Source organism: Podarcis raffonei, chromosome 4, assembly GCF_027172205.1.
Source record: "Podarcis raffonei isolate rPodRaf1 chromosome 4, rPodRaf1.pri, whole genome shotgun sequence".
Classification (NCBI taxonomy): Eukaryota; Metazoa; Chordata; class Lepidosauria; order Squamata; family Lacertidae; genus Podarcis; species Podarcis raffonei.
This window is the reverse complement of record NC_070605.1, coordinates 72,780,611-72,802,839: the sequence shown is the minus strand read 5'-3', so window position 1 is coordinate 72,802,839 and position 22,229 is coordinate 72,780,611. Positions and strand designations below refer to the sequence as shown.

The 22,229-nt window shown below is 42.8% G+C and overlaps 2 protein-coding genes across 3 annotated transcripts; one reads left to right on the top strand and one right to left on the bottom strand.

Annotated features, from left to right (window-relative positions):
• Nucleotides 1–1,237: 1,237 nt before the first annotated feature.
• Nucleotides 1,238–14,477, top strand: LOC128413247 (granulocyte-macrophage colony-stimulating factor receptor subunit alpha-like). 2 transcript variants are annotated; one of them, XM_053387308.1, is made up of 11 exons: nt 1,238–1,625; nt 2,087–2,214; nt 3,563–3,688; nt 5,597–5,729; nt 5,817–5,998; nt 6,518–6,648; nt 7,836–7,862; nt 9,150–9,276; nt 10,584–10,677; nt 11,066–11,138; nt 13,684–14,477. In XM_053387308.1, exons 3-11 carry the CDS (start codon nt 3,604–3,606, stop codon nt 13,765–13,767), a joined length of 936 nt encoding a protein of 311 aa, XP_053243283.1. In that variant the 5' UTR covers nt 1,238–1,625; nt 2,087–2,214; nt 3,563–3,603; the 3' UTR covers nt 13,768–14,477. The 2 variants fall into 2 exon arrangements, with proteins under 2 accessions (XP_053243283.1, XP_053243282.1); XM_053387307.1 differs by lacking the exons at nt 1,238–1,625; nt 2,087–2,214 and having other exon boundaries at nt 3,442–3,688.
• Nucleotides 14,478–15,375: 898 nt separating this feature from the next.
• On the bottom strand, nt 15,376–22,094 carry SLC25A6 (solute carrier family 25 member 6). The gene is made up of 4 exons (XM_053387310.1): nt 21,873–22,094; nt 18,512–18,998; nt 16,952–17,092; nt 15,376–16,001 (listed from the first exon to the last, which is right to left on the bottom strand). The coding sequence occupies exons 1-4, from the start codon at nt 21,981–21,983 to the stop codon at nt 15,844–15,846; spliced, it is 897 nt and encodes a 298-aa protein (XP_053243285.1). The 5' UTR covers nt 21,984–22,094; the 3' UTR covers nt 15,376–15,843.
• Nucleotides 22,095–22,229: the final 135 nt, after the last annotated feature.

Genomic DNA, 22,229 nt, shown 5'->3' with positions numbered 1-22,229 from the left:
CCTGATGTTACATTAATTTGGGCATGGGTTTTAACCAAATAAGTCATGATTAGAGTAGGCACAGTGAAATCCATGGATTCGTTAGTTAATGAGTCTACTCTTAAATATGATTTAATTAGATCCAACCCTATAGTTATGGGAACGGCTTATTATGCAAATCACTGAATATTTTGTTAAAACAGCTCAGTCTTGTGGTACCTTATAAAACCTAGAACCAAAGTAGACATGAAGCAGGAGGTCCTTATCTTCCCATGGGTATTTTTGTGGGGTGTTAATAGCATCTGTGGAAGATGGAGCTTATTCAGATTGGGACAATGACACTTCCAATTGAAATCATCCCTTTTCCATCGCCACCCAGCTTTTATGCACCACTCAGAACAAAACTTGCAGGTTCTCTACAGGTTGGCAATTTTATTGTGCCAAAGTAAACCTCTCTGTGTCTTAAGGGCAGCTTCAGAGGTCTTGCTAGTAGTCCAATTGGTAAGATCAATTAGATTGGTGAGCATGAGAGAAAGAAGCTATTCGGTGGTGTCCCCACAGTTATGAAACACCCTTCAAAGTTGTTTGTGTACAGCTCCATCAGGACAGACTTTTAACCAGGCATTGGAAACCCACTGAGTACAAATACTATTGGCCTGTTTGGGTGAGTTGGGGTTCTATCTTATTATCTATCTACCCCCCCTATTTTTGGAGTTCAGCAAATCTTAGAATTCTTCCAAGCTTGCTGATATCTCTCTCTTGTGCATCAGCTACATAAGCAAAGGCTGAATATCGGAAATAAAGGGAATGGTGACTAGATATGATACACGTCATTTCTGTTGATTAGAATATTATTTTCCTGAGCATAACAGTGGAAATATCCTGGGTTGAGTTCCCAGTGGATATCCATTGCAGCCTCAGGAGCAAAACTGAAGCTCTCCCTCATGAAGTATATTGACAGAAACTTGCTTGCACCTTCAGAACGCCATGGTGACAACTGTCATTCAACAAAAGAACACTCTGCAGCCCACAAGCTATTGTCTTTCCTGGGCTAAGATGTGAAAATAGGAACTCCCCAAAAAGGAAACTTTTGGCTGACATTAAAGACAGGAAGTGGTTGTTCTTAGTGAGGCAACTGTGACAACTGAGATGGCCTATGATGAGAATTTCCTGAATTTCCCTATGTCTGTTACTTTAATTAGAAAACTGTGGGTCTGAAGGCTTCAGACACTTTTCTCCAGGTCCCAACGAACCTCAGAACACCAGGAGGTCTCTTATGTCCAGAAACCCTTGGTGAACCCTGCCCATACACCGAGTTTGGAGTTTTTATTATCATATCATTTATGAACAAAAGCTTTTGACAATGATCTCTTTAGGAGATATATTTGTTCAGTGGGCCTGTACATGGTGAATTCTTCTTCAGGCAGTATCAAGAATATAAGGAAGACACCAGAAAGGCCTTCAAGAGTAAGAGAAAGCATCCCACTACTTTGTTCTTTCTTATTCACTTACTGTAAATTGGAAGTGAAAGAAGGAAGTTCATTATGCAATGCTCCTTATGAAAGCAACTTATATATCCTTGCGTTCTCTCTGCACTGCCACAACTTCTCTTCACTACAATCTTATTGAGCCTGTAAGAAGAGACGGTAAGAACAACTCCCCACCCAGCAGATAACAAGGGGCCACATTCATAACCTTTCACAAATACATCACCCATTTTTCATTGGTGGGGTGGGGGGAGACACAGCAGGGATAGTAGAATATATCTACTATCCCAATCCTTTCAACATCGTGACAGTCATCACCACTCCAACCACTCTAGGTCTTGAGAAACCCTTTGCTATTCTCAAAAACTGGAAAGAGGGTAGTTTGGGTACCCAAGACAGAAGAATGCTACCAAGAAGCAGGAATCTTATTATGACTTAGAAAGGTTTGTGGGTTAGGAAAGAAAATCAGTATTTTAGACCAATGGAAAGATTCTTAGTGAAAATGATGTCTAAAAGAACTAGACAAAAAATATTATTGTGTGCAAACTGTATTAAAAAACAACTGCTTAACAGATTGGACATTCTTTTTTTACTCCCCAAAACATAACCCATTGCTCCAGTACTTGATGATGAAAGATCAACAGATGGACAAGTAGGGAACTTTCATACCTGGAAGGAAAAGGAACTGGATTGCTATCAAGATTAGAAAAAGAAAAGAACTGACAAACAAAAAGCTGGAAAAATACAGGTAACCAACCTATATTTCTATATACAGTGGACCTGCAACTTATACTTACTTTACATACGTGATTGCAACCTTACATGGGGGGGGGGGGTGGAGAGTGGTGGAAACCTGCCATTCCCCACTCCCCGTTTATTCATTTTTCCCCATCTGTACACCCGGGCTTTCCCCCCTTGTTTACCAGGCAATATTAAAATGTCAAATTTAAGAATTTTATGGGGGTTTGTTTTGAAATTTTAGTAGGGTTTTCCATGCAACTTTTTGCAAACAAAAACCTAAGCTTTGTGTATTTTTTAAGCAGAGAGATATAGAAAGAGAGAGAATTATCAATACATTTTTAATTTTTAACTTGGGAATATGTATACAGTGGTGCCTCGCAAGACGAATGCCTCGCAAGACGAAAAACGCGCAAGACGAAAGAGTTTTCCGTTTTTTGAGTCGCTTCGCAAGACGAATTTCCCTACGGGCTTGCTTCACAAGACGAAACGTCTTGCGAGTTCTTGCGAGTTTGTTTCCTTTTTCTTAAAGCTGCTAAGCCGCTAAGCCGTTAATAGCCACTAAGCCACTTAGCCGCTAAGCCGCTAATAGCCGCTAAGCCGCTAATAGCCGCTAAGCCGCTAAGCCGTTAATAACTGTGCTTCGCAAGACGAAAAAATCGCAAGACGAAGAAACTCGCAGAACGGATTAATTTCGTCTTGCGAGGCATCAATGTATATCATCTGATTGTTAGGTGTCAGTGTTTGATAAAACAGATTTACAGAAGAGGGTAATGCTAACATAATACAGAATGCCCTGCAGTGATTTTTTGGGATGGTTGTTGTTGTTGTTGTTTAAAAAAGAAAAACTTCGTCATTAAGTTCAATATATTGGGTGACTATGGGATGCTGACTGTGGGTGATACAAGTTGTAGTTCAACAACAACTGGAAGACTACAAGTTAGTCAGGAGTATTTCAAAGACGTGTTCTCTGAAAACAATGTAGGCATGCCATATGTAGAACTGAATAAATATAAATGAGAACAGAAACAGAAACTTTTTTTAAAAAAACCAAAGCTCCAGTATTACATGTCACCTCATATAAACTAGAAAAAACAAGGCTGGCAACCAATGAAATTGTTCCATTAGCAAAAGGATTTCCATTTCCCCTCACTCTTCTCTGCCTGGTCACCCTCAAACCTTTCCTGGGTTTCCCTCAAATCCTCTGGAGCAGATTTAGGGAGGGCACATGGTGAACACAAGGGGAGATGAGTGGGAGGGAATGTTCCATTCTCCTAATGGAGTAACTTCAAAGAATACCACTCCAATGAAAATGTGGCAGAACAATGAAATAAAACAAACTCTTTTTTTCATTTTAGGATTTATTGCTGTGTATTTATATAAAAAACGAAAAATCAGTATGGTGCCCAATATAGGATTTGCTCACACGACTTGCCTCACAGTGTTCTGCTCTGTTTTCTTCATTACTTTTGCGAATAATCAGGGTAAGTATACATTTCTATAGAACTGTGTGGGACTTACTTTAGCATAGATATGGTTAGAATTGCAGAAGCTCAAATGAGTGACAGTGGAGAGCAGGCAAAGTCAGAGTGGAAGGAAATGTATTTATTACCAAAGTAGTTCATTAATGTGTGGGTGGATCAGGCATTTTAGTTTTGGGGTAGGGTTGGTTCTTATGTGGGTGTAAGATGGAAAGTGAGGAGAGATGAAAAAAGCATATCTCCTTGAAGATCTCTCTCTCACACACACATATAGTACACACATGTAGGCACACAATACACCTCAGGGCAGATGGATACTTGAAGAAGATTAGTTAGGTACCGTAAACAAATAACATATTAGAGTAGGAAGTGTTTGTGTCCGCTGAAGATGATACAAAAACAACTATGAGATATAAAACAAATCATGAAGTTCCCAGAAACTGCAGCAAACAGGAATGAAACTAGCATGAAATTACATGAACAAGCAGCTACATGAACAGGCTCAACGGAAGCTGAAATGAGCAGGTGTCAGACTTCAAGGACTCTTTTTCCTCCCCTCTTGGCCGTATATAAGCAGTACAAAGAGAAAGCAGTCTCTTACCAGTAACAGAAATGTTTAATGTACGGAGCAAAAGAGCAAGCAACCATTCTCAGAGTGCAGGTGATCCCAATTAAGGTTCTGTCCACTTCCTTCTAGTCACATCCGTCCTCTCGCCTCCTAGCCACCTGATCTCTCAACCTTTGAGCCTTTTGCGCAGTCACCTTATCTAATCTCAGAGCCTGCACAACTTCCAGTGAGAGAGTGTCAGCTAGTTCACTCTCTTCCCATTCTTCTTGCTGTTCACCTTCTAGTTCTGCCCAACTATTGTCTTCTGAACTGTGCCCCTCAGCAAACCATTGTTCCAAATCAACACTACTCCACTGCTCCTGTGGAGTTTCAGGATAATAATAATAATAATAATAATAATAATAATAATAATAATAATTTATTATTTATACCCCGCCCATCTGGCTGGGCCTCCCCAGCCACTCTGGGCGGCTTCCATAAAAACCAAAAATACAGTAAAATATCACACGTTAAAAACTTCCCTGAACAGGGCTGCCTTAAGATGTCTTCTGAATGTCAGGTAGTTGTTTATCTCTTTGACATCTGCTGGAAGGGCGTTCCACAGGGCGGGCGCCACTACCGAGAAGGCTCTCTGCCTGGTTCCCTGTAGCTTTGCTTCTTGCAATGAGGGAACCGCCAGAAGGCCCTCGGCGCTGGACCTCAGCGTCCGGGCAGAATGATGGGGGTGGAGACGCTCCTTCAGGTATACTGGACCGAGGCCGTTTAGGGCTTTAAAGGTCAGCACCAACACTTTGAATTGTGCTCGGAAACGTACTGGGAGCCAATGTAGGTCTTTCAAGACTGGTGTTATATGGTCTCGGCGGCCGCCCCCAGTCACCAGTCTAGCTGCCGCATTCTGGATTAGTTGTAGTTTCCGAGTCACCTTCAAAGGTAGCCCCACGTAGAGCGCATTGCAGTAGTCCAAGCGGGAGATAACCAGAGCATGCACCACTCTGGCGAGACAGTCTGCAGGCAGATAGGGTCTCAGCCTACGTACCAGATGGAGCTGGTAAACATGAGCAGGGGGAGGGGGAGGCTCCTGCCATTCCTCATCAGAGTTGTACTCCTCAACCCAGTCTCTGAAAGCAGGTAAGCAATAGAGAATCACATCCCCACCAGGGGTAAACATTGGTGGTGGAAACTGTGTTGAAAAGCCACTTGACATTAAAAAAGGAAGCACTTTGCATAGTTTGATCTCATAAAACACATATAGGATGAGCACATTAATCCATGCAGGTATGCAGCCTCAGAGCCACACACACACACTCACACACACACTGACCATTCCTACTTTTTCTCCCCAGGACGAAACGGGACATCAGCTGAAAATTTATCCTGCATCATTTACACAGTTCGTGTTACCTCAATGAATTGCACTTGGGATACTGGCAGGAATGTTCCTAAAGATGTCCAGTATTTTCTATACTTGATATATCAGTAATTCATTTTCATTTGTTAAATTGGGGTGGGGAAGGGAATATGCTGTTCCTGGTTGGGTTTTTAACAAAATGTTTTGGCATGCAGCGAAAACGATGGAGAAGAGACAGAATGCCCCCAGTACAAAAATAATAAACTTGGAAGACATGTTGGGTGCCATTTTCCTAATATAACAGTTCCTGAGAATCATATTACCCTCAGAGTGAATGGATCGAGCGAAGAATCACTGGTTCAGCCTTTGGATCAGCAATTCTGGCCTTTCGATCATGGTAAGAGAAAGAGGGTGGGGTTTGTTTGTTCATTTACTCATAGTGCAAAAAATTAGATATCTTGAGATACCTTATAAATCAGGGATGGGGAAGCTGTGGACCTCCAATATTGTTGTTGTTGTTTGGTCGTTTAGTCGTGTCCGACTCTTCGTGACCCCATGGACCAGAGCACACCAGGCACTTCTGTCTTCAAGTCTTCACTTCTGTCTTCACTTCTGTCTTCTACCTCCAATATTATTAGACTCTAAATCTCTTCACCCCTGATCACAGGCTAGGCTGGCTGTGGAGTCAGAAATCCCTCACCCCTTCTCTAGTCCTTTGTTTTAAAATGCTTGTAAAATTAAAGAATGCCTGCCTGCATTCACACACCCTGTACCCCTTCAAGACCTCTCACCACAAAATTCCTGGCTAGAATCTGAAATGCTTAGGAACTGGAAGCAGGGAAGTTCACCACTCCAATGCCCTTGAAATTTCACAGCTCTCCACCTGTCAAGTAAAATACTGGCTCTTTCATTACAGAAAAACTTACTCCACCAGAAGATATCACTTGGAATTGTCATGAACAGCCGTGGGGGTGCAAAGTACAATGGAAACCCCCTCCCTGTGCCTTTAAAGATAACGCAGACTATTGCTTTAAGTACGAAATAAGGGTAAGAGGTTAATTGTGGTTTTGCTTGTTGAATAGCTTTTTGTTACCTTTGCTAGTCACATGCAGATATCTGATGTAGAAATTCGTGGTGAAAGAAACATTTCACATTTTGAAAATTTGTCAGATTTCAAATGTACACGGAATTTAGTTTGACTGCTATTCCCTATCTACCGGGGTGAATGGTCATTCTTAGATAGGTTTTTGGTTGGTAGAGATGGAGTTGTGTACAGTTCTTTCATGAGTAAAGAAAATCCTCAGATAAAAGAGAGCGATACTTTTCTTGTGGGATGACCTCCCAACATATTATGCATTGCAGCCTCGCTTTTCAGTTCATTTGTTGAGCCTCCCTATTAGGAAAAGCTTATGTCTGCAATCTAGCGTAGAAAGTCCCCATGAGGCTAGACACATCATCCGTTTTTCATGGTGATGTCAAGGTTCCAATGTGTGAGCTACATTGACTGGCATATACCATCAACCCATACATGTGGGTGCATCAATGTACCCACGCGCAGAAGCATCCTGCAACAATGCTGGTTTCTGAAATCTCGCCCTTCCTAGCTTCATACCGTATGGCTCAATTTAGGTATGCATGCTGGTACACAAATACCAGGTCTATCCTACATATTTAAAATAATGACTGGATTGTGGCGAGACATTTATTTGCTGAGTTCCTGTATACATCCCAAGCTGGTCTGCCAAATCCTTGCACTATAACAGAGGAGGCCTATTTGTGGCCCTCCTCACAGCCCCAGTTGGCATAGGCCAATAGATGACAGGATCCCCCTACATCTGGAGGATCACAGTTTTCCCACCCTTGGTCTATAGGAATGCAAAATGGTTGCTTAGTGCTTTATGGTCAGCATTTGTGGGAAGCCAAATACCATTTTGTAAAGTTTCACATCTATTAATGTATGGAAAAATGTGAACTTCTATAACTCGCTCGTCTTCTTTTAATATGTATGTTTATAATGTGTTTATGTTACACAATGAAAAAAATAGAAGATTATGGGGGAAGTTAATAGTCCACCCACAAGGAAGTCAGCCCTCTGTCCTCCGATATTATCAGTTACTCTTGACAACTTTTGCCTTCGTTACTAATGAAGGTATACAGCCAAATTTGTGAAATCTAGCATACTTTGAAAAAGTACAATGAAAACCAACTAAAAACGATACTTTTTTGTCTCTAAGGATGAAATCAGAGGCCAAATTTCAACAGTAAGTATTGCTATCTTATACAAACATGAGGCATATGAACTGAATTTAAGAATGGGAGAATCATGTGTATGCTGCCTTGGAAGAAAACTGGGCTATAAATATTAAGAAGGCAGCATAGTATTCTTTGTCCACAGCATTCTGAAATTAATTAATTTTATTGCTTATACCCCACCCATCTGACTGGATGTTCTATCTAGGTGTCCAGATTTGGTCCAAAAGGGAAAATATAGCAAAAAAAATAATACCCAGAATCCTCAAAAGATGGGTGACACAAAATAAATAAATATTTGGTTTGGAACCTGCTTCATTGCTTCAGATATTCAATGTGATATTATGCTTCAGAGCTGATTACCTTCCATTTCCAAAGCCTTAGGCGACTTCCACATTCTAACGAATGGGGAAGTCAACAAGTGCCTATAATCTTTTCATTTTCTGTACTTATTTCAACTGTTTATATACCGCTTAACTCCTTAGTCTCTAAACAGTGCCCAATAAGGTTTAAAATGCAAGAAAATAAAATCAGAAAAAATACTTTAAACACCTGCTGAAATAAAGTCTTTACTGCATGACAGAAGTTCAATAGGCAAGCGGTTATGCTGTGTCTGTCTGTGATGAAGGCACAGAAACATATCATGGCCACCTCTGAAATTTCTGCCTGCGGAGGCAAGACTGTTTGGTGCTATGAATGCAGGGCTGGTTTAGCTCACATCACAACTGTAGCACTTTACTTGTGTGTTAGAAAACAAAGGATTGCTGTCTTCGAAGAAATAAGCTTGATATACAGCAAAACAATTGAAATGCCCCCTGCACTGGCACTACTTGGGCTTAGGATCCCGCCTGTTCATGATTATCCTAAAGATGACCTCTTAGCCTTTCTACTGACTGTTGCTCGTATGGTTTAATGTATGCTTTAATCTCATCTGTTCCTTATACTTTGAAACTCCCTGCCTATTGAGATGAAGCAGGTGTCCCAGAATCACAGATTTGTAGAAGGTGGGAGGGACCCCAAGAGTCATCTAGTCCAACCCACTGCAATGCAGGAATCTTCACCCCAATGTAGGGCTCAAACACACAACCCTAATATTAAGAGTCTCATTTAATCTGTTTCAGTATGTTTTAAAACATGCCTGTAATTTTTTCTTGATTTTATCTTTCTTAACTGTTTGAGGTTTGTTTCCTTTTACAATCAAATGGTGTGTAAGTTTATGAAATAATAAGTTGATGACTATGAATTGGCATGCTATTTCACCTACAAAGACATAAAGCAGATTAATGTTCTACTTTTAGTTAACAACAGGACAAACCCACCAAAATTACACGGTACGTGGGAAATACTCATTGAGGCTCCGTGCAGCTGGACAGTATTGTCCCATTGGGACACAGTGGAGTGACTGGAGTAAACCAATTGTGTTTGGTAAGATTACGGATTTATTTATATTTTTTCCCATTGGCCCTTTCTCTATTATTCTCTCTGCTGGCTAACTCAGGTGCTTGTGTGCCTCTATCAGCCTGAGAAACAAAGCCATCCAAAAATGTTTATATATATCTATTCAGAGAACTCCCTCAGCATGCAGAACTATATAAATTTGTACATTAAAATATTTTTTTTGAAAGAAAACAGCCCATACTTCCAAGACTTCCAGCTTCTAGGACTTACAGAAAGTTTCTGGCGGTTGAGCCTTACAGACATCAAAAATGATATAGTGTCAGTCCCCCTGTTGCTTCGAGATGGAACTTTAACAGCAACAACAATTTATTTATTTATACCCGCCCATCTGGCTGGGTTTCCCCAGTCACTCTGAGCGGCTCCCAACAGAATATTAAAAATACAATAAAACACCAAACACTAAAAACTTCCCTAAAATGGCTACCTTCAGGTGTCTTCTGAAAGTCAGATAGTTGCTTATTTCCTTGACATCTGATGGGAAGCAATTCAACAGGGTGGGCGCTACTACCGAGAAGGCCCTCTGCCTGGTTCCCTATGACCTCACAGTGAGCGAACTGCCAGAAGACCCTCAGAGCTGGATCTCAGTGTCTGGGCTGAATGATGGGGTGGAGACAATCCTTCAGGTGTACTGGGCTGAAGCCATTTCGGGTTTAGAGGTCAGCACCTACACTTTGAATTGTGCTTGGAAAAGTACTGGGAGCCAATGTAGGTCTTTCAGGACCAGTGTTCTATGGTCTCGGCGGCTACTCCCAGTCACCAGTCTGGCTGCTGCATTCTGGATTAGTTGGTTTCCAAGTCACCTTCAAAGGTAGCCCTATGTAGAGTGCATTGCAGTAGTCCAAGCGGGAGAATAACCAGAGCATGTACCACTCTGGCGTAAGGTTACCAGATTTTTTCCAATGAATCCAGGGACACTTTTCAACTTCAGTGGATTTTGTATGGGGACTGATTTGTAAATACGGGGACTGTCCTCGGGAAACGGGGACGTCTGGTAACCTTACTCTGGCGAGACAGATCAGTTGATTGACACTGCCGTACGTGTGTGCTTATATAAGACTGATGCTTGATTTGCAAAACACCATCCTGGTTCTTCCCCAAAAACACTACTCTGGAAGCCCCCATCCCAGCAAGCAATGTGGACAGAGCCAAGTGGCAAGAGAGGCTGTGGTTGTTACCAGGTCTGGTGCTCCTTTAAGGACCAGAACCACGTCACAAGCTGATGCTGGACCTGTGTTTATGATACACTTAGCACTAATGCCTTCCTATCTTTTCAGGTATCGACCCCAATCCATTTCCTACAGAATTATTAATATTTGTAGTACTTGGGACCGTCATAACAATCTTGCTCCTGATTTTGATCTGGAAAAGGTAAAACACAATGCATTTTATCTGCATCTAGAAAATGGATAGCATTTTTAATTACCAGTTCTGAGATTTGACAAGCCTGAGTATTCTTTGTTAGGATTTTAACCAAAACATCTGAAAAATTCAACATTTCTAGAAGACCTGAAAACACAAAATGAAAATCTAACGTATTAATATTCTAATCAAAATGTTGAATAGGAGGATCTGTTAAAGATTTAAGACAATGCAGTACGTATAGTGCATAATTCAATCTATGTCCTATCTGTGCATGCTGTTTGGGCGAGTGCTCCCCTTCTAAGCATGAAGCTCTCCATCTGCAGGCAAGAGGATATGGATTAGGGAGAACAGGATTTGAGACCCTGGTCAAAGCCCCACATTTTCCTTCCTGCAGATTCCACATATGGAGATGCCTAACTTTTCCAGTTCCACAACCAAAAGATGTTCTTTGGCAATATGAGAATGTGGTAAGTTCTAGAATGCCTTGAATGCAGTATTCTGCCAGTTTTTAAAACAATTTAAAGAAGAATGGCTGTAATTCACAAAGTAATGCTATGCGATTGCTTACTGCCACACGGAAGGTGCCATGAAATTGCTGAACTAGCAGTTTCCCCCCATTCCTAGAGATGTTTGCATGCTAAAATTTTATCTAGTCTAGTAAAATATTTCCACAATTGTGTAATTATTATTATTATTAATTTATACCCCGCCCATCTGGCTGAGTTTCCCCAGCCACTCTGGGCGGCTCCCAATCAAGTGTTACAAACAGTACAGCATTAAATATTAAAAACCTCCCTAAACAGGGCTGCCTTCAGATGTCTTTTAAAGATAGGATAGCTGCTTATTTCCTTCACATCTGAAGGGAGGGTGTTCCACAGGGTGGGCACCACTACTGAGAAGACCCTCTGTCTGGGTCCCTGTAACCTCTCACTTCTCGCAATGAGGGAACTGCCAGAAGGCCCCAGCGCTGGATCTGAGTGTCCGGGCTGAACGATGGGGGTGGAGACGCTCCTTCAGGTATACTGGGCTGAGGCCGTTTAGGGCTTTAAAGGTCAGCACCAACACTTTGAATTGTGCTCAGAAACGTACTGGGAGCCAATGCAGATCTCTCAGGACCGGTGTTATGTGGTCCCGGCAGCCAGTCCCAGTCACTAGTCTAGCTGCCGCATTCTGGATTAATTGCAGTTTCTGGGTCACCTTCAAAGGTAGCCCCACGTAGAGTGCATTGCAGTAGTCCAAGCAGGAGATAACTAGAGCATGCACCACCCTGGTGAGACAGTCTGTGGGCAGGTAGGGTCTTAGCCTGCATACGATGGAGCTGGTAGACAGCCGCCCTGGACACAGAATTAACCTGCACCTCCATGGACAGCTCTGAATCCAAAATGACTCCCAGGCTGCACACCTGGTCCTTTAGGGGCACAGTTACCCCATTCAGGACCAGGGAATCCCCCACACCCGCCCACCCGTCCCCCAAAAACAGTACTTCTGTCTTGTCGGGATTCAACCTCAATCTGTTGTTAGCCGCCATCCATCCTCCAACCGCCTCCAGGCACTCACACAGGAGCTTCACAGCCTTCACTGGTTCATATTTAAAGGAGAGGTAGAGCTGGGTGTCATCTGCATACTGATGAACACCCAGCCCAAACCCCCTTATGATCTCTCCCAGCAGCTTCATATAGATATGAAAAGCATGGGGGATAGGATGGAACCCTGAAGCATCGTGTATGAACGATGGAAGTCTCCAAACACTGTAACCACTTCTCCAAACCTATCTGTGTGGTCATAAGCTGTCCATGGAGCTTATGTGTGTGGACTCACAGCTGTCCATGGAGGCACAGGTCAAATCGGTGTCCAGGGCAGCTGTTTACCAGCTCCATCTGGTACGTAGGCTGAGACCCTATCTGCCTGCGGACTGTCTCGCCAGAGTGGTGCATGCTCTGGTTATCTCCCGCTTGGACTACTGCAATGCACTCTACGTGGGGCTACCTTTGAAGGTGACTCGGAAACTACAACTAATCCAGAATGCGGCAGCTAGACTGGTGACTGGGGGCGGCCGCCGAGACCATATAACACCGGTCTTGAAAGACCTACATTGGCTCCCAGTACGTTTCCGAGCACAATTCAAAGTGTTGGTGCTGACCTTTAAAGCCCTAAACGGCCTCGGTCCAGTATACCTGAAGGAGCGTCTCCACCCCCATCATTCTGCCCGGACGCTGAGGTCCAGCGCTGAGGGCCTTCTGGCGGTTCCCTCATTGCGAGAAGCAAAGCTACAGGGAACCAGGCAGAGAGCCTTCTCGGTAGTGGCGCCCACCCTGTGGAACGCCCTTCCAGCAGATGTCAAAGCGATAAACAACTACCTGACATTCAGAAGACATCTGAAAGCAGCCCTGTTCAGGGAAGCTTTTAATGTTTAACAGACCACTGTATTTTAATATTTTGTTGGAAGCCACCCAGAGTGGCTGGGGAGGCCCAGCCAGATGGGCGGGGTATAAATAATAAATTATTATTATTATTATTATAAAAACAAAAAATGTAAGAGTTTCTAGTTATAATGGGTGGGATTCACCTAACTAGCTCCATCAGTGGAAGGCCTGTGTAAGAAACTAATAATTTTACTGAAATTTTAGTGCCAAGGGTAGTTGCTTAGTTTCATCTAAAAGAAATAGGACTTTCAAGTAAGTTTTAACTTTTGGAGATATTGAAACCATAATAATTCTACCCCGCCCACCTGGCTGGGTTTCCCTAGCCACTCTGTGGAAATTTGAAACAGGGCTGAACCGAAAATATATTACAGAGGAAAAGCTGCATTGCAAAGAGTGTTTGCTGCAGCTTCCATTTGTCATTTTCTAAATGTTGAAGGAACTGTGGAAAACTCAACCACCAGCACACCATTCTTCAATACTGGCTATGCTAGCAGAACTTTGTTATGAGCTGTAATAAAGAAGTGAAACTGAAGTGGTCACGGGCCTTAGGAATTAACCTTAAGGGGATTTTTCTTTTCCCTTTTTGTAGAAAACATGGGTGGACCTGATGCCAGCAGATGATGAAAAAATAACAGTGGTTGAAGAAATGAATTGCGAACTGCAAAAACAATGAGATTTTCACTAGCCAGCTGCTACCCCAAATAAATTAGGGAAATGCTATTATTTTGGTGCTTCCTTTCGTCTCAGCTGCAAATGCATGTATACAAGTACAAAAGCTGCTACTCAAGCACACTGGAAGACAATGCCAGGGATAGGTTTCCTATGCAAGTAACAGCTAGAGAAAGAAGCTTGTGCTTGTGTATGTGTATATATATATATCCAACTGTAGGGGCCAACACAGAAATCAAGTCAGGTGTCATTTTGCTACACAAGGAAGTGGCAATGACGACAGCAAGGAACATGCAGCTGAACTATCTACACAAAATTTCCATCCCCTAAAATATAAAGGGTTACAGATTGGGTGCACTAAATTCAGAAGGGTTGGGGGACTTAACTGTTTGGGAAACACTACTCTAAAGGACAGGCGCTACTGTAATGTTTGTAGTCTTATCTTTGCCATGCTTCATCGAAATCAAGAACTCAACATTTTCTTAAGATGCCCACTGCTCCAATAAATGAGCCTTATTGGCCAAGGCTTTTTGACAACAAGCCTGTTAAGACACTCAGTTGATTAGCTAATCTTACATTTTGCTGATTTTTATTGCCAGCCAAGCTTTAAGTGATCATTATTGTGATACTTCCACATTCATGTGTTGTGATTTTAAGTTTTAGTGTACTGATGTCTTGTGCCCTGCACTGAGATTTTACAAATATTAGCGTTTTTAGCTCTTAATTCCTCTTGCTAAAGGAGTTAATAAAGGTTTATAAAAACCATTTCTAATGTACTGTGTAATCCTAAGCATACTAGAATAGTTGCATCAGAGCTAGTCATGCTGCAAAATATTACTGTGTTGCAGGGGGTTAGAATAGATGACTCTTGAGGTCCCTTCCAACTCCACAATTCTATTATTTATCTAATGTTTTTCAAAGCAGAGAATCTTGAATTTGGGCTATTAAAATGCTCTTCTTGTACTATGCATACACAAAGGAAACACTGAATATACCTTATCTATTTATGAATGAACTATATTGCTCTGAAGTGCTGCTTCATTCACTTTGTTAATTTGACAGCTGATGTCATCAGTACAACCACCAGCTGTACAAATCCAAATTATTTCAAATCCACCTACCTGCTTTCCAATGTGGTCTTATACCGCGCTTCCCACCACTTCTCTTTTGGGGCCCAATTGTCATAATATTGCACAATGAATTATGTACATAAGCATTGCCAAGCCATTTTTTATTATTATTTTGCAGGTTCTAGTGTTACCATATTCAAAACAGGTTCCTTGGATTCTAAATCAAACTATTTTGCCCATTTGTCATAAAGATGTAGTCAAACCTCTGGAAGTCTCAAAAAGTAGATCTCATTTACTCTTTTAATTTAAAAGTGGAAGTTCAATCATTAATGTCCAGTGATCAAATGTGGTATTAGCAGTGCCAAGCAAAGTCAAATTCAAATGTTACCCACCCCTCAGCTAGGCCCACTCCTCTACAAAATCCTGCTGCACCAATTTAATTTTTCATCCGTGTTCCCTCCCCTATCTGAAGCTGGTAGAAGTACCATACTGCATAGCAGGTATGACCCTGAACATCACGTTATAACAGTAAATTCAATACATCAGAGTTAATTTTGTTTATTATTTCACAGAATGCCTCAATTCTGAGAACACAAATGCTAGATGTTCAGCTGTGCAAACAGTACATAGTGCTTAAGTACAAGTGGAAAAACATGATTTGTTAAATGAATACTTCTCAAAACATGATTTTATGGTCCTCTAAGATAGGACTTGAAACTTCAGGCTGCTCTTCAGTGAAGCTCAGCTGCCTTGGACCCAGAACTGCTAGCACTACGATTATCACCAAAAATAGACAAACTCAGTAAGCTGAGTTGTCTGTTTCAATGCCGGAATAATGGTATCTCAAAGTGTTATCAGTTCACTGAAGGCAGTTTCTAGCCCTACTTAAACACAATCTGGCCCCAATAAATAAGACTCCACACTGGAATTTTTCAAAGATCAATGGTCCATAATGGCAAGTTATTCTACATGATCTGTCAATTTAACTTACAATTCTAGTAAGGGTTTTTTTAGATGACTTTCTTGAACTCATCATACAACACAAGCACAAAAGCACCACCCATGCCTCGAAGAACATTAGACCATGCACCCTTGAAGAAAGCCTTTCCACCTTCATCTTTTGCAATCTTCCTCCAACAGTCAATTGTTCCAGAGTACATGATGTCAGCTGTAGGAAAAATAAGTTTATTATTTGAAGTATTTATTCTGTGAACCACCCTGAGATCTTTTGATGAAGGGCAGTATATAAATTTAATAAATAAAAAGTTTCAAGGACAGCAGAACTATCATGTTAATTTCTGTCCAGAGAAATGTAAAAGCAGTACTGAGCTAACACATTGTAGAACTTATGCACAGAAAGTTGTTCTTCAAATATTACTCTGAAACTAGATAATATACTGCTTTTATTGGGGGTGGGTGTAGGGTAGAAGAAGGATCCCAGTTGTTATTACTAAGCCGATTTTACAACGCTTATATGAGGACAGTCTCGTCCTGTGACCCCAGAAGAACTAAATTACAATGAGTATTAACAGGAGTTAAATATTAACTACTTATGTAGAATGAATGTGAAGTCTATATATATGGTGTCTGAAGCACAAGCTTACTAGAACAGAAACAAATTTGAGACACAGCGCCAGATTCACCTAACCTAGTGTGCTAGTGGAAGCCAGAGCAATCACTTCCACTAGCGCAATGGGGCATTTCCCCTCTCTCTCCCCCCCCCTGCACCTCTCCCAAATCAGCTCTAGGGGGTTGGGAGAACCCCCAGAACAGCACAATCAAGAGTGTGGTATTGCATTCCGCCCACCATAAAAGTGCTCACATCTGCCACCAAAAATAATTAAAAGCCACATAGCCCATAAACATTACTTATTACCCTGTTAAAGTCTTGGCAGGACTACTAGCAGAAAGATGGAGAGTTCTGACCTTCTTGCAGCAACCCAGTGATTTCAATGTGGGAAATGCAGAAGCGATCTAGCACTCTGCTCTCTCCTCCATTAGCCTGCTCACTAGGTTTGCATTCAATTTCAAGCAAACATCTGCATGAAATTCCTTGCAGCACAGGACTATCAGGCTGATGCTTAATGTAAAATTGGCTTATTTTTATGTGCTGCTTACCTGCTTTACGTCCAGACTGCATCATCATTCGACGTCGCACTGTATCAAATGGATAGGAAACCACACCAGCTACTGCAGTCACTGATTGTGCAATCATCCAGCTTATAAAAATGTGAGTGTTTCTAGGATCTGGGAGCATACCTATAATGAAAAAACAGAACTTCTGCATCATTTTGAAAATTGAAGAAAGGATCTGTTTACCATTACGCAACATTTGAATACGTATTTTGGGGCACTTTATGGTGTATCATGAAATAATGCTCAACTGTTGAATTTTGCCTTCCTGGTTAATATAGAAGATCATATTACAGGCAACTCTGTTTACCTCTGTTTTTTGATTCAACCATTAACACACAACTGATGGTGCCTTTTCTCAATATCTAGTTACTAGAGATGGTTCATAATCCCTTGTGACTAACACTGCAGCTAGTATGTGTGGTCAAATCTGAAGTTCTAGTCTGCTTATGTCCAAATGGACAATAACTTCTTTTACTCAGGGAGTAAATCTATATAGGGGAATTCACTGACTGCTAGTTATGAACTACAGTGGTACCTCGCAAGACGAATGCCTCACAAGATGAAAAACTCGCAAGACGAAAGAGTTTTTCGTTTTTTGAGTTGCTTTGCAAGACGAATTTCCCTATGGGCTTGCTGCGTCTTGCAAGTTTGTTTCCTTTTCAATGGAAATTGATTTTCAATGCATTCTTATGGGAAACCGTGCTTCGCAAGACGAAAAAACTCGCAGAACGAATTAATTTCATCTTGCGAGGCACCACTGTACATTTTAATGTTTTGCTATTTTTAACTCCACCTCTGATCAGGCAACCTCAGTTCTTTTAGTGTCTTGTTTTGTTTTTAAAATATGCTCCTCCCTGTCATCTCTTTGGTAGACAGTGAGATATGTGATACCGGAAAGATACTGCATTCAGGTGTCAACACTTTTTTATTTAATTAACAAAAATACCGAACATCTAAATACAGAATCACCACTAAAATCCATCTGAATAATATGAGCTTTGGGATTACGGCAGTTAAATTTAAGCTCTAGTCCTCTGCCCTAAATGAACAGCCTTGGGTAACTTACATACTTGGTTACAGTTAAAATTATAGGAACAGTTAATGCAACCACTTTAGCTTTTACAACTTTTCCTTTAGTATAAGTAACATTTCAACCCCTAGCCTTTGATCTTTTTCCTCCTAGTCTCTTTCATAACCCTCTTCAACCGTGACTGCCCAGGGTTCCACTCCCTGCATTCCAAGAGAGGTTTCCATCATTGAGTACAGAACCAAATAGTGACACACAGCCTAATGCCTATTTAAAGTTAGTTCATTTTGTCAAACTGATTCACATGGAGTTTTCTTCCCTAGATAATCTGCGTGGCTTTGTAAACCAACACTTTCTGTGGTTTAGCTCCCTCCCCCCGCCTCTACGTGGATAGTATAGCAAATGAGTCTATCGGTTTCACTTGTGCTACTAGGCACATCTCAATAGTTACATGGGTGCTATTCAAAAACACCCGGCATGTTGCTTGTCAGTATCAGGCTGACCATCACATTTACCTTTTGCTGTGTCATAGATCCCAAAGTAGGCAGCTCTATAGATGATTATTCCCTGGACAGAGACATTGAACCCTTGATATAAGCCCCGCAGACCATCAGACCTGAAGATTTTGACTAGGCAGTCCCCCAGGCCTTTGAATTCTCTTTCAGCGCCAGCTTTTCCAACATCAGCAGCCAGTCGGGTTCTTGCAAAATCCAAAGGATAGACAAAGCAGAGGGAGGTTGCTCCAGCTGCACCACCAGAGGCCAGGTTACCAGCAAAATATCTCCAGAACTGTGTGTGCTTGTCTACTCCGCCTAAGAATACTTGCTTATACTTATCCTTGAAGGCAAAGTTGAGCGCCTGAGTTGGGAAATATCTGATGACATTGGCAAAATTCCCACGCCAAAAGGACAGCATTCCTTGCTCTTTAGGAATGCGGACAACACAATCAATGATTCCTTTGTACTGCTTATCAGCAGCAATCTGTTGACTTGCATGTTGTACCTGCAAGAAAAAGATGTTCACAGTTACTCTAAATGAGAAATTGTATGGTTCCAAATAAGCTTTATTTTTTCAGGTTCAGACTGAAGTATACATTTCAAAGATCTGAGGTCACAATGGGAGTTAGAAAAAATGGGATAGAATTTAATCCAATTAAGTCATTAAAGGAACAAAATGACTTCCACTCATACTATAAAGCTTCCACTCCTTTCCCCCATCCAATCTGCTTTTGAAGATTGGTGAAGCCCTAAGAGCAAATTTGTGGGGGGAGAAGGGAAATTCTGTTGCATGGGCAGAAGTCATTCTGATCATGCAATTATTTCATTGGATATAACACAAAGTTAATAAATAGGCAAATGCAACAGTACAAGGCTATTGAATACCATAACTGGAAAAACAGCTAAGCAATCCATATCAAGCACCTAAAAAATCAGGGCTACATCCATTTTTTGTTTCCCCTCCATCAATAAGGAATAAAGTCTACATATAAACTATTTAACTAATATAAATTATGGTTATCTGGAGAAATCCTCCTGACTGTCCCAAACTTATCACGTATACATTTGTTTCAACTCAAACTATGCTTTAGTATAGTGACATCAGTACTTTGGAACACCATTCCTATTGAAATCAGATAAACACCTACAATTCTGGCTATGTTGTCATTGCTGAAAATATTTGTTTCAACAAGTGTTTCCAGAGAATTAATTTGATTCAGTGTTGATTATTTGTTCTCTAATGATTTTAATTTCCCCTCATATTTTCTATGAATTGGCAGTTTAGAAATGCTCTTATTAGCTCACTATGTAGTTAATCTTCCAATGAGTCTTGTTAAAGTCACAAGTAGACTGTGAAAATATCAGCTTACTGTAAAAATTAAACTAATGAGCAGGGATATAGCTATTGCAAGTTAATTTCTAAAGGAAGTTAAACCAGTAGAACTACAGCCATTCCTCATTGCTAATTGTGGGATTTTCATTTAAATAAATATGTTTATATTTCTAAACTAAGTGCCCTTTTGCTTCCATGTAGAAACACACATAAAACTGACAGCTTTGGTTACCATTCTGTACATCAGTGGTAGAGAATCTTTTTGGTCTGGTAGGCCAGATCCTTAACTCTCCCACTCATGGGTCAATTTTGTGTGGTTCAACCCCATTGTCAATCACCTAACATCATAATGGTTCCCATGTGTCTCTGAGTATCCACTGGTTGTTGAGTTCTTAGGAATCTCTGTATAACGGAGGAATTCCAGGCACTGCTAACTGGCAGGGCCTACAAAGCCCTGTTTGGCAAAGCCCCATCTTTAACTTCCCCACACCTGACATCAGATGCACAACAGGTGGGTATAGCTTGCTCCAAAACAGCTTTGTGGGCCAAATGGGGATGTGTGGCAGGTGGCAGGTTCTCCATCCCTGCTGTATGCAGTTACCTCAGAGTAAAGACCCAAGGAACTCAATGGGGTCAACTTTTTAAAACAAATGTGCATAGGATTGTACTGTTCATCACAGGTTCTGAAGCTACCAAAGAAGATTCTCTTCTGCCTTGTCCTTTCGTGGTTTTTGCCCATACTTGTAGCGTAGGCTGTAGATGCAGGACACACCTTATACCAAGTCAGTGGCAGTGTGGTATAGCGGCTAAAGTGTCAGACAAGGACCTGGAAGACCAGACTTCAACTCCTCACTCTGCTAGGAAGTTGACTGGGTGACCTTGGGGCCAGTTACTGCCTCTCAGCCTAACCTACCTCACAGGGTTGTTTCTGGACATTAAATGAGAATAAGGAGAGACATTTAGGCGACCTTGAGCTCTTTTTTGGGGGGGGGGGAGGTTGAAAGTGTGATAAAAATGCAATAAATAGAAAAAATAAAGTCAGCCACTGGGTCAATTGTCTACAACGGCGGGCAGGGACTCACTAGGATTTCGGGAAATGCTGAGGTTTAGCATTAAAGTCATGCCCTTCTTTGTGCCAGCCGGATGCTCTGGACGGCCCCTATCCGTTCAGAATATATCCTCCCCATTTAAAAGGAGAAAGTTATGTCCTTTGGATGTGCATGGCGGAACTAGTCTGGAAAAGGTCGCGCGCTATGTGACCCTGTGCAGCGTGAGGCCTGCTCTGCCTGCCCGCATAGGGAGTCTTACAGCCCGCCCCGCCTCAGTCACGCATCCGCCCGGCTGCGGCTCGAGGGGAGGGGCTTGGGCTTAGGCCCCACTGCAGTACAGGCGGCGGTGACCTCGCGCGCTCCGCAGGGGTCACCCGCCGAAGCCTCGCGAAACGAGAGCAAGGGCGGGGCCCGGAGGCGGGAGGCCGGCCGCATCCAATCGGCGCGGACGCCCTACGCCGCCGTCGCACCAATCAACGACACGTCGCCGCAGAAGATGGCGGAGGCAGCTTCCTTCGACCTCTCATTGCGTTCCCGCCCTCTACATCTTAAGTACACCGCTACACAAAAGGGGGGGCATAGGGAATGAAGCGGACGCGGCCCCCCCCCGCGCGTGAGGAGAGAATCCTTTCATCTGCGCGTTGGTTGGCGGGGGGGAGAGGAGGGGAACAGCGCCGCGCGCATTCAAACTGCCGCCAACGAACTTTCTACAGCGGAACCGGCCTAACGGCAGCCATGCGCGCGCGCGCGCACACACACAGACTCACACGGGGCGGGCGCCTCTCTTGTCCTTGCCGCAGCCGGCGTCACGGGCAGCCTTTCGAGGGCATAAGTAGTTCCTCACAAACATACACACATGAATGCGTATTAAAATAAAATAAAGAAACCGCGCAGCGGGGGGTCCGGGCCGCGCACCCCAAACGCCTCATTCCCAGCCCTGCCCCCTCTTTCAGACCCCCCGTCCCACAAATAAAAGCGCCCCGCGAGGAGGCCTGACCTGAAGCAGCAGCTTGACCCGCTCGATGGGCGCCACGGCCGTCTTGCTGATGGCTGCCGCCACGCCGCCTGCCAGGAAGTCCTTGGCGAAGGAGAGGGCCTGGTCTGCCATGGTGGTGGTGGTGGTGCTTGGTAGCGGCGAGTGTGCGGGGAAAGGGGCTGCGAGGCAAGAGACCACGGGCGCTGTCGCAACTCAGGCCGCCGAAAAGGGAAGGGCCAGCCCGGCTCGTGAGCTAAATGGCCGGCTCAAGAGGCTCCGCCCGCCGGGCTCCATTGGCGGGGCAGCCGCAAGGAGGAGGGATCCGCGGCCTCGCAGACGCCGGCGGAGGAAGAGGCGACCTCCTGACGCGCTTCCTTT

Bases quoted from the DNA above. Each gene is read 5' to 3' on its own strand.
- LOC128413247 (XM_053387307.1), top strand. From the start codon at position 3,466: ATGTTCCATTCTCCTAATGGAGTAACTTCAAAGAATACCACTCCAATG. The intron at 3,689-5,596 runs GTAAGTATACAT...TTTTCTCCCCAG, and splicing joins TACTTTTGCGAATAATCAGG to GACGAAACGGGACATCAGCT. The intron at 5,730-5,816 runs GTAATTCATTTT...TTTGGCATGCAG, and splicing joins TTTCTATACTTGATATATCA to CGAAAACGATGGAGAAGAGA.
- SLC25A6 (XM_053387310.1), bottom strand. From the start codon at position 21,983: ATGGCAGACCAGGCCCTCTCCTTCGCCAAGGACTTCCTGGCAGGCGGC. The intron at 18,999-21,872 runs GTCAGGCCTCCT...TTTTTCTTGCAG, and splicing joins GGGTCAAGCTGCTGCTTCAG to GTACAACATGCAAGTCAACA. The intron at 17,093-18,511 runs GTAAATGTGATG...TTTTCATTATAG, and splicing joins GATCTATGACACAGCAAAAG to GTATGCTCCCAGATCCTAGA.